Source organism: Dicentrarchus labrax, unplaced genomic scaffold (assembly GCF_905237075.1).
Source record: "Dicentrarchus labrax unplaced genomic scaffold, dlabrax2021, whole genome shotgun sequence".
Taxonomy (NCBI): domain Eukaryota; kingdom Metazoa; phylum Chordata; class Actinopteri; family Moronidae; genus Dicentrarchus; species Dicentrarchus labrax.
Window position 1 is genome coordinate 21,580,940 of NW_026136702.1, and position 12,452 is coordinate 21,593,391.

General features: G+C 39.2%; 1 protein-coding gene across 4 annotated transcripts in view; it reads left to right on the forward strand.

The window, feature by feature from the left end:
• Positions 1-12,452, forward strand: part of atrnl1a (attractin-like 1a) — a 264,424-nt gene that overhangs the window by 61,529 nt on the left and 190,443 nt on the right. For 3 of the 4 annotated variants that reach the window (XM_051380119.1, XM_051380103.1, XM_051380102.1), the window contains 5 exons: positions 1,990-2,074; positions 3,331-3,542; positions 5,046-5,164; positions 6,423-6,539; positions 8,886-9,018. In XM_051380119.1, the coding sequence (XP_051236079.1) occupies positions 1,990-2,074; positions 3,331-3,542; positions 5,046-5,164; positions 6,423-6,539; positions 8,886-9,018 (666 nt within the window). The remainder of the gene's footprint in view (positions 1-1,989; positions 2,075-3,330; positions 3,543-5,045; positions 5,165-6,422; positions 6,540-8,885; positions 9,019-12,452) is intronic. The other variant, XM_051380110.1, reaches the window with a different exon arrangement.

A 12,452-nucleotide genomic window follows, 5' to 3' on the forward strand; every position in this document is an offset into this window, starting at 1 on the left:
AACCAAAGTATCATATCAAACTATTTATTTTACAAATCTAATGCCTAACATGGAAAGTATTTTTTTTTAACAAGAAGTAAAAGACATATTTCACATTTAAGCTCATGGTAATGGCAGGTGTTAGTTTATGGTCTACCTATCCTAGCAACGCAGAGCCTGAAAAGCTGTACTGAGGGAACAAATGCTCCTGTTCGTACAGTTGCCTCCAGCTGCAGTGTGACCAGGCTTCAGTTGCGCTTGATTGTACCAGCGTAACTCTGGTTTGCGTGTAAATATGAGCAACCTTTGACCCCTGCCAGTCATGAACCCATTGTTCTTGGTGCTGATTAGAATGACCCCCCTCCTTCTATCCTCTCACCTTGTCCTCTGCCACATCCCTCGCTCTTAAACAAGCGCTCCCAATTAGCACACCGCTTAACGAGGTCGTTAGCAACCTGCCGCCCGAGTCCCAAACTCTACCAGCTCTCAGTTTACGTTCAGGGAAGGCTCATGTGTGCTAAATGGCACATTTACACTAACACACCACAGACACTGACAGACACACACACATACACACACCTACACACACACAGAGTCATTTCCATATTAATATAATGGGAGCACGTAGGGGTCATTAAAACATCAGAGAGTTGTAAAATCCAAATAGTAAAATACACAGAGCTGATAGCTCCATGAAGAGAGAGAGAGAGAGAGAGAGAGAGAGAGAGAGAGAGAGGTATTTATATTTGGTATGAAGTTTTTTATGAAGGTGTGATGAAATTAGGAGAAAGGGTTGGACTATAGGTCACCCTTCTCTGTTCTCTCAAGCAATACCTTGGGTCTTCCTTATTCCAACAAAGACAAGAAGAATAGAAACTGTCACATGATTTGTCTCATTACTCTGTTTTGACTCACATCTGCATGCCCAAAATACAAAATAAGATGAAAACTGTGTGTTTGTCGTCTGGGGCTGTTTGATTGTTTCGATTTATTTCCAATTATGTGAAATTTACAGAATGACAACAATGACATTTTAGAGTAATGTGCTTCCAACTGGCAGCAGTTTAGGGAAGACCCGATGCTGTTTAAACATGACAGTGCCTACGTGCACAAAGCCAGGTGCCCAAAGAAACGGTTTTCCCAGTTTGTTGTGGAAGAGCGTGACTGACCTGCACAGAGCCCTGACCTCAACCCCATCCAGCATCTGGGAATACTGACAGTAATCAAAGCCTGGTGGAAATCCTGAAACCAGAAGAGCGGAGGCTTGTTGTATTGCCGTTGTATTTGGACGTCCACTCAGATTTGGCCCCAATATGTTCCTGCAAATGTTGTAAATGAATAAGAACTGAATCACATGCCCACTGATTATTATTGCTGTTATTACCTTTAATTACATTACGGCCGTTTTAAGGTCTTTTATGTCATACTTGCTAAACTAGAACTTTGTCTTCATTCATGGAGAATTATTTGAACACAGTTTGATCACTTCATAACTGCAGAGAGATTTACATTTATTTTTATTAATTCATACCAGGTTCATAAAAGCGCTTTGAGTGGTCGGAAGGCGCTCTACAATACAGACTGTACAGGTCCATTTACCATTTACCATTAGTGTTTGAATGATTTATTAGAGTTGATTTTGCATGGCAAGGAGGTGTCCTCTAAAATGAAATGTCAGGGCACAGCAAATATACAGTGGTTTTAATTCAGTTTAACCTGCATTAAAAATGCTGTTTATTATTTTCTAAAGAAACTGACCGTCTATTCATCAGTCAATTTAACCACAGTAGACAAAAGAGTTGCATAAGGATTTTTGGTATACTAATTATATATTATACTGATTTCTGTGGTCAGTTGCCATGGTATAGGCACAGTAAATATAAGAAAATAAATCATTCAGTAGACTTAAAATCATGGACTTTCTGATTTCAGACACAGACGCACTCTCAAACACACAAAGATAAAATATTGTATTTAGATATTTGTTTATGTGTGTATGCTTCTCCTCAGCTTGTGATGAATGGACTGTCCTCCCTAGACCAGGTCTGCACCGGGACGTCAACCGCTTTGGACACTCTGCTGTGGTTAGCAACGGGTGAGTCCTGTCCTTCCATACTAGTTGGGAAATACTTTTTTTAAACACCTCTGGAGAATATCTGACTACAACAGCACCTCTGAATTTACTAGAATTTGTTTCATTGCTTAAAGACTCTTAATTACATGTATGCAAATTCCAATCTAGTCACGTTGCATTATTGTTTGGCACATTTTCTAAGTTCCTTGATGTCTTCCTGCAGTGTCCTCTAAGTTTTGGCGGCACTGAGAGTCTCGATTGACTTTCCCAGATTATGGTTTTGTTGTGCAGATTGTTTATGGATTGATCTCTTTATCTCAATGTTATATTTAGTTTCAGTTTACACTTTTCTTGTCACTTCTCCCTCTGCTGACGTCTCTGAAGTTCTCTGTTTAGAAACTTGGCTTTGTGTCTGCCACCTCACCTCTTATATTTGGATGTAACTTTCTTTACACCTTCCATATATAGATACAGTGTGTATATGCACTCTGTATCTCTCTTTATTACCTCAAGAGCTCTTTTATGCCTCTCCCATTTTTGAATCTGTATCTCTGAATTTCACTATAGCCTCATTCAGACAGAAAAGTTGGTCGATCCAGTATTTTTATCCTTTAGTTGTGGTTTCTATAAGAATTGGAATGTGGTTTTTGAATCGCTGTATTTGCTGCAAAGTAAGGAAACCGCCAATGTTTTCTTGTTGCGATTTTCCTTTCCTGACCTCATGAAAAAACTGGCCAAATGTAGATATCACATATAGGTTCATCAGAGCTTCTACAGTATAGACTGATCACAGGTTTTATTTCTTAAACATGATTTGTGAACATCTGTCCCTTTGAATCAGAGAGATTGGTAAAATCAAAAATTGTAATTGACAGCACTTACTCACACTTAAAACGTTTGCTGAAAGAGCTCCATCATGATGCAGAATAACTTATTGCTGAACTTAGAATGAATGAAATAATGGTCTGACCCTTTAACACCATTTACCCACCAAAAAGTCAGCTTTGAGCACAAAAATGTCAGCTTTGAACTTCAAAAGGCCAGCTTCAAACCGCTTTTTCTCCCACATTTTTTTTCCCCGTCTCCAGCTTTATTTTTGAAAGGTTCTCCTGCTTTCTTAACATTTGTTCATCTGTCTTCATCTCTGCAGGCATTTCTTGTTTCTTTAAACTAAGACTATCAGGTTGTAACTTTTGCTATGTCGCTTCCTTCCTGCTGTATGTACAGGTTTCTATTGCCCTTGTGATTCTATATTATCCTCTTTGTATCTTCTTCAGCTCCATGTATATCTTTGGAGGTTTTTCGGGCCTCCTTCTGAACGACGTGCTGGCCTACACCCCTCCGTCCTGCCCGGCCTTTTCTAACCCAGCTTCTTGTAATGCTGCTGGGCCGGGCCTTCGCTGCCATTGGGTCAAAAGTAGATGTGTCCCCTCGGAACCAAGATCACCTGAGCACATTTTTCCAGCTCCTTTTTGCCCTCCACGACCCGGTACGTTACAGTGGGGTCCTATCTGTCCAACTGTTTCTTCAGTATCCGTATCTGTTACTATCTTTCACTTTCATGTCAACATATTTTCAGAAATGCACATCAACAACCGCTAAAGTGCTGCTCCCAAAAGGCCAATTTTTTCATGTAAATAATACTTATTCTAAAGGATTGGTTTCTGAAGTTTGTTTGCATATCATAATTATAGGAACAGAAGGTCAGTGCTGCAACAATTACCTCATTTTGAAGTAATTAGAGTCAGTCCAAACCCTCTTGTCCCTCCCCCCCACCTGTGTCTGCCAGATGTAGATGCAGTAGCTTTTTCAGGTATTCTGCTTCAGGCAGTGCACTGCCGGTTTAAATAAAAAAGCAATCAGGCTAATGGTTGCACTGTCAGTTTTAAATAGAGCAATTACACATGATTTGACTGCCTTAAACCACCATACCGCAGTTTTTTCATGTTTAGCCATATGTACTACAAATCATCCATCCTTTACATGCATTTTGTATTATATTTCACATTTTATTATGTACCATTCCAGGGATTGTTTCTGTAAAATATTTGGCTTGTTGCATTATCACAACGAGATAATAAGTGCAGACCATTTAAATCAATCCTCCGTTAAACTAAAAACGTGTCACACAAATGTACCCAGAAACATCTGCAGAACAGTAGAAAAATCCAGAAATCAAAGATCGTATGAAATGGTTGCCAATCTATCAGGAGTCGATGGATTAAGGATTAGGTGTCCTAGGTCAGTCTTCAGCCTCTGCTTTAATCTCACAAGCATGTTTATTCTACAAACGGCCACACAGCATTTATAAATGACCAGCGTCAAATACATCTATATAACGTAACACTCTTTCATGTGCAAATACCTTTTAATCACATCCAGACAGGCTAATTCCATGTTTACACTGGAAAAACTGGACACCGCACATGTCTATACAGCAAATTCCTGACCAGATATTTTGAAAAAGTGCCAGATGGACATTTCAATCATTATTTTCACACTAATGCAAACGGACTCTGACTTTTTACTCCTTTGCTAATCTCGACATTGAAACCCTACTATCAAATTATGATTAGTGTCCATTGATCTTTTCTAATACAGCAAGTAGTATAAGACCTACATTGTCTTGAAAGGTAGATGTAGGAATTAAATATTTACTATGACAGCAGCAAACTGAAGACAGTTCAGTGTGGACAAGCTAGAAGGATCATACATTATGTGTTTCTTTCTGATATGCAGTGTTGGATAATAATGTAATGTCTTTTCTTGGTAGGTTAAATTCCACACAGTCTTTTGTCTCAAACTACTAATGCACATGCTCCATGTACACAATAGACCCATTTTCCCTAAGCAATCTAGCTGTGATTCACTCCTCAGTCTCTGACGAGGGAAAAGCATTACTACATTTGTATACCATTGCAAAACACAACCTATAGCAAAAATCTAACCTGATCTGCAAAATTGTCTGTGTGTGTGTTGTACCCTCTTCCAGACAGTACAGACGAGCAGTGTTTCCGGTTTTCAGACTGTGCGAGCTGCACTGCCAACACACGGGGCTGTCAGTGGTGTGAGGACAGGAAATGTATCTCTGCATCTAGTAACTGCACCGTGGTGAGTCTTCGTGAGACTGCAGTGTTCATTAGATTCATTAGATTAGTATAAGAGTGAGAGAGAGTATATGACTTACTGATGGTTTTGTTCATCCTACAGCTTTTCCACTAGTAGTGATAAGTGTAACGTTTGTCCGTAGGGTGGTGCTAGAGTGCAGGCCATAAGGTCAAAGGGGTTCATCCTCTGTGGAGCATGAATGTGCTCTGTAAGTTTCATTGCAATCTGTGTATTACATTATAAGAAGTAGAAATGAGCAACTACAACAAACATTATCTGTATTGGTATACTTACTTCAAATGGGTGGGGCTTAAACCGGAAGTGGATCGGGCCAACTGGATGTTGTTAATTTAAGCCTGAAATTGATATGGGTTGATCAGAATTATATTTATTAGAAAACTGTTTAAGGAACAGCCTCAGAATTGAGTTGTTTTATCTAGGAGTACTGATACTGACACATTTTACTACGATGATACTCGTTTTTTTTTGGGGGGGGGCTTTTATTGCCTTTATGATAGTGACAGCTGGAGACAGACAGGAAAGGGGGGCAGTGAGTGGGGATGACACACAGCAAAGGGCCGCAGGTCGGATTCAAACCCTGGGCCGCTGCTGCAAGGGCTAAGCCTCGGTACATGGGTCGCCAGCTCTACCCACTGAGCTAACCGGGCGCCCGATACTTTTATTTGTACCAGATACTGGTTTCAGACGAAAGTGGCCCTCAAAGAAAGCTCTGTGTGTGAGTGTCTGAAATGGAAGGGGTAGATTCTCTGTGTCAGGAATGACCGATGATATATATATCCAACATTAGAAGCTGTTTATCCACTTATGAAAGATCTAAGAGCTGAATAGCTGTTTCAGCTGTTCACCCATTTAATGCTTTTACACACATTATTTTGTCTGATGTACTCCAGTGCAAACAACCAAAACTCAACTCATCATATTGGTGTATTATCTTTTATCCTTTCAAGTATGATAAGAAATAAAATTTAAAAGATAATATATATATATATTTAGATGTGATTTAAGGTTTCTGTGATTTATATTTATAACTCAATAAGTATTTGTAATTTTTTGTACTTTTGCTCATTTGTACTCATTTTGTTTTCTCTCTGTCTCTTTCTCTATTTTTACTCCCAAACCTACTTTCTCTGTCTTTCTTTCTATCTTTGTCTGCATGCATGTTGCTTTTGTCTGTTTATGTGTGCTTGGCTGGGTTTAAATATCAATCTGTGAATGAATTTGTGTGTATGTGTGTGTATAGCTGACTCTGGAGCTGGCCCAGCAGCATGGCGGCGCTCTGTCTCTGTCTCCCCCACCATCCATGTTGTCTGAACATCAGCTGAGCTTGTGGAAGCACGGAGCCCGAAGGAGGGGACATGTGTGTATTATTTGACTCTTGATACTTCCTGTTAGGCAGCAGGTCGGGTAACATAAGGTTGAGATCAGAGGTTAGAGCAGTCCCTTAGGATATATGGCAATTGGAGTCATTCTTAATCCAAATATACATTTAATTCAAGTCTTCCATCCGTTTCTAACAAGCTTTCCTCGACAATGATTGAAAATTTGGTGTCCAGAATTCCGCATTGTATCAGTGAACTGGTATTTTCCAGAGACACACAGAGGTTATTTTCTAGACTGCATGAGTGCGGTATTTTGATGACTCGCCGTATGCCCCAGTGGGAGGAGAGGTAGAAGGTGTTGCGATGCCAATTCAGCGATGCACTGCAATCTTGATGCCAAGCATGAATGAGCGCGGTCCACTGCTTGTTTGCTTGGGGCAGGTTGAAAACTCGAATCAGTGCCAGAGAGGCAGAATAAAGATCACAGCAGTTAGTAGCATGTACTGCAGGTCTTTCATTTTACTCTGTGACTCTTTTCATAGTAAGGAAGCAGGTATTGGTTTCATCTGCAGTCTCTAACTGGAGTGATGTTGAGCCACAGTTATGCACTGCAGATCCACTGGGGTAGTTTTGTTCAACCAGCACCAGACTGTTGCAAAATTACCAAAGACACATCGGTGCCCATGTGCACAGCCAATTGTTCTATTGTAAATCAGCAGACGAGTTGCAGACTGACACACTGAAAACAGTTCCTTGAAAAATTGTAATGGAGTAACCATGGTAACGTCTGTGCGCGTCAGTCTTTTTAACGAGTCCAGCCTCTGTGTGGCCAAGTGTCGTCTGGAGCTCTATATTTTAATTAGAATTCAGGTATGTGGCTGTGATGAGCAACACAATGTGATGAAGATTGATTATTATTCTTGTTACTTATATTTATATTATTATTATTATTATTATTTATTTGTGGATCATTACCGTACCATATCATGTTTTTGTTGCAATATGAAAATAATTGGCTATATAGACCTATATATTTCCTTACCAGATTGTCAACAATTATTTCTGCATTTAAAACATTCAAATCCAATCCAAACAGAAATAAAATACATCATGCAAAAAAATAGATTGCATTTTAAATTCTACTTTCATTGTATTTTTGGCACTGTGGTGGTATTTAACTAAAGATGGTTATTGTATCTCTTTTTGAGTCTGTGCTTAAAAAGTGATGAAAGTGGTGATTGGTCATGATTGACAGCTTCTGATACGCCTACCCATGATATATGATGATGTATTATTTCTGAAATACCAAAAGTCTGTTAGCACGCCCCTTACGCACTGAACAGGGCACACTTTATTAAGTGACATTGAAAATCAGTCTTTACTAATCAAAAGCTTTCAGGGGTAAAGTAAATAATCCAGTCATAAAGACATTACAAAGGATCATAAGACACTGCCTCTGTTCTGAGCAGCAGTTACCGTACGCATGTATTAAAATGAATATTGTCTTATAAAACTAGCAAGCATTACTGCTATTATAAGTACAGCAGCTAATCAGAAAAAAGCTAAAATGTAAAAAAAAATATTAAAACATTTAGAAATCCTTAAAAAAATCTGGATCCAACGTTGCATGAAAAGCTAAACACTTATTTCCTGACTCATATTTTGACATCCTGCTAACTAACAATGAAACAAAACCAAACAAAAGCAAAAACTTCATTTTATGAGGTAATCGTAAAAGCATAATCTAATGAAAAAGAACAAAACAAGGTCAAATAAACAGAGGTCAAGGTTGTGATATTTACATAGCGTGACAAAGATGCAACATCCTTGTTTCATCCTTTTATAGGGGATAGGTGTGTGTTTTCTCTGGCTAAAACAGAACAAGGAATAACCCATTTTTGACACATTGTCAATTCACTTCAACAGGAAACTTTCAAATGAAAAAAAGATGCTGTGTCAGTAGCTTCTGACAGTCTGTCATTCCTTCAGGGAAGAACCAGAGAGTTTATTTCCTCTGAGGTTTTAGACAAAAGTAAAGTTCTATGTTCTGTTGAGATGAACTGGGATGAATATCATGTTTCTTCTGAGGTCTTAGATACAGTTGTAAACTTGAATATTTGTTCTAGTGTAAGTGAGATGTACACAACATATATAATAAACACAACTAATGTGTCCCTCATATTGATTTCCATCACAACCATCACACTTTAATTATCTTCGCTTGTTGCACATTGTATTGATTCCTCCAAGTGTATTGCATTGACTGTAAAAGATGACACTGATGATGAAGTTTAACTGGACTGATACTGCTTCCTGTGTGTGTGTGTGTGTGTGTGTGTGTGTGTGGTGTGTGTGGTGTGTGTGGATGTGTGTGATGTGTGAAGTCGGTGACAGACTCGTCCAGGTGTAAACGCAGGGAGGAGCAGGAGTGTTTCAGACTGGCCAACTGCAGGAGCTGCTCCCTCAATGTCAACTGTCAGTGGGAGCTACAGCAGCAGGAGTGTCAAGCATTGCCTGGTGAGGACGGAGACACACTGCACGCACGGAGAACAAGCATGCATGCAGCCTTCCACACACGCACACGCGCCATCATGATTGCACACATAGGAGTTGCATGAAACATGTTTTCTGACTTAAGATTTCTCTATCTGGATCAGACTGCACAATGGTAGACTGGTAATGGCCTGATCCAACAACGGATCCTGTTTGCTGTTTCTTTTCAGTTTATTGATGTCCTCCACCACCCAAAAGAACGTTTTTCTTCTTGTTCCTACGGTGTGATGTTTGATCTTCACAGTGCAGAATGATGTCTGTGCAGAGTTTGACACTAGAAGGATGTTTTCACATTCATCTGCTAAAAGTGGAAAGTTTCTCTGTGCTCATTGAAAATCTGTCTTTAAGGTGTGGGGCCTACGAGCATGATTTGTGACATCAAATAGTTTGGAATGATGTTGTGTGATTTCGAAACTTGAAGCTGCCACAGCACATACACTGAGAATGAACTTTACAGCGAAGTATGAGACATCTTGTGTCCAGCAGGACTTTGCATGTTCATAGTTTCTGGAATTTATAATGAGGTAGAAGGAGTAGTTGTCTTTTTATGGTTTTAAGGTGGAAATTACAGAACAAAACACACACAATATTGTTCCAAGCAGATCATTTGCATGTATATCTCAATGCATGGAGGGGATCTTTAAGGACACGGTCCACATGAAATTCATGAAGCTCATTTTATTCTGATTGAAAAAAAAAAAGGAAAGAAGTTTTTGTGACTTAGCACCTGTGGATTTGTTCCTAAGCTGCTTCGTAAGGCAGGTTGAGGCATTATGCAGCAAAATTAACACACAGAGGAACAGAAATGCATGTATGATGCATAAACTGTTTTATTAATGCATTGTGGAGCTTTTTGGTTACATATGATATTGGGGTGAATACTGTTTGATACATTATTAAGAGTCTGGCAGTGTAACCTTTAGTCTTTCAGACGGTCATGACTCTATAGTAAATATATTTATTTATCCAAGCTGGAAGGAGTGCTGTGTTTAGTTAATCATACAGTACAGCATACACACAGCTTCAGAACCGTTGCATGTTCCCACACTAACTGGCTGCATAATATTGGAGGTCTTCACAAATAAACACAACATCCATGCAGGCATGTACACAGCAGGGATTAGCATACATTCATGAACACATTCTTCAGAAATATGCTCTCCACTCAGTTGCAGAGGGAAGTAGGCCAATTAGAAGTATACTGGATGTTGTGAATATGGATCCTTGGCTGGCTAACAAACTCGAGTCCACAAAGTCCTCTATGCTCAGCTCAGCCTTTGGCTAGAGCTGCTCTCGGTTTGACTTTGGTGCTCGTATGACTAAGGGCAAAGGAAATACCCTTGCTATTTGAATCCACAAATGATTCTGTTCCATGCTGTGTTATATTGTGCTAAGGGCCTGCTAGCTAGCTAGCTAGCTTGTTCTGCCATCAGTTGGGAGTTTGCAGTAGCTTTAAGCAGAGGCTGGTATTGTGTTTGCTCCCTTTCTTCTGTCCACATGAAGGCCCTGTAGCCTGGTACATATCCTCCCCCTTCAGTTTGTTATGAACTGTTAGCTGGATATGTTGTTCAGTTGAGGTAAAATAGTGGATTTATACTTCTGGATTACAATCCCAGAAAGAAAGGGTTTTGCATCTATTTAATTTTTTAGATTGATTGCATGGAACCATTATTTGACTATACTTATACAACTTGAACTTAGTAACTGCTTCACGTTGAAATTTGGTCTTTTAAACACTGTTAAAAACAATCGATATGTTACTTGAATACCATAATTTTAAATCTACCTGTGTAAATATCTTTTGAACTGCAAACCCCTTAATCAGTGCTTACTGGTCATGGTGTAATCACTAGGCCTGAGTAGTCGCAAGAATTTCTAACAATCAGATTTTAGAAAAACACTCAACGAACACACCACCATATGCATATAACTATAAGTAATACAAAGTTTACTTTTATATGCAACCAGAACAGTAGGAACTGCATTTGTATTGATCACAGTCCTTGTAACATCCCACATCTTAGCCCTCACTTTAGGTTTACAACACTGCTATCTGGCTGGGGGATATAAACATAAAAATAAATAGTGTTTTGAGAATCGATATGATATCACATATACACATACACACATACATCACATATTGCGATACAATATATTTTGATATTTTCTTACACCCCAAGTAATCACTGTATTCTGTGGACATCAAATGAGTTCAAATGAAACTCCAATCAGGCTTCTGATGTTTTGTCTCTTTGACCCTGTTGATGTTCCTACAGATTGCAGCGTTTGGTCTGGGGCCAATTTCCACCGTTGCAGCTTTTCAACCTATTTGTACAACTCCTATTAGTACTTTTGTGTTTGGCAGGGTGCACACTAGTGTTTCCACAAGCACATACTGATCTGCTACATATTTTATTCTCTTTGCAGACTTCACGCATATATCCATATGTGTCGAAACAAATGGTAAAACAGCTTTAAACATAACATCTTTTATATTTCTGTTAAGCGTTGATATAATTAACATAATCTTCTCTAATTGAGCATATTTTCTGACTTTCCCATTCTACTGGTGCACAACGAAGTAGTTCATTTCCTGTTGATTTTTAAGTTGCAAAAACAGAGTAGCTTTGTTCATTCTGTTTTCTGTATGAATCAAAACAGGTTCCATTGGTTGCATGTAGTGCACATCATGCGACAGACATATTGTGGTTCAGTCCAAAATGACTGGGTGTCTCTTCTCTAGTCTCTGTACGTGTGAACAGTGCCATTTAGGACGTAGCCTTTTTAGAGGTCACTAGCCATACTGATGAAATGAGTCGGCCTTTGTGTCTTTGAGTCCATTAGCGTGACGAGACGCACTGCATTTTCACACATTTCTGTGATTTTCTGGCAAGATACATTTGCAGTAACAGTGTGGCTAAGACAAACTGGGGTAATGGAAACTAGTTCCACCACCATGGCAGCTGTGGCCTTTTCTTTAGACACCATGTTATGACTAATTATTCTAAATGGCCTGACATGTTTATCTCTGCTTTTACACAAAGGCCGTAACCTAATCTATCTATTTATTTTTGTACTCCTTTTTTTACCCCATTCATCTGTCTTTCTCCTCTCGTTTTGGTCAATTATTGGCCATTGCTATTGCTTGGGGTAAAAAAATAAAGACGGCACATATTTTCTTTTCTGTAGCATGAAAAGGTTGGTGATGGAAACCATTATGGGCCTGTGAATGTAATCAGTCCCGGAGTCCAAAATAAACAGCGGTGCTCAGAGGAGGCAGAATGGCTTTTTCTTCCCTTTCATCCTGGCTAATTGAACGGCCTCTCTACTATTATAGTCTCTCACAAGATGCTACCAAGTGACCCCGATAAGAACAATGAGTGCATATATGCATTTTT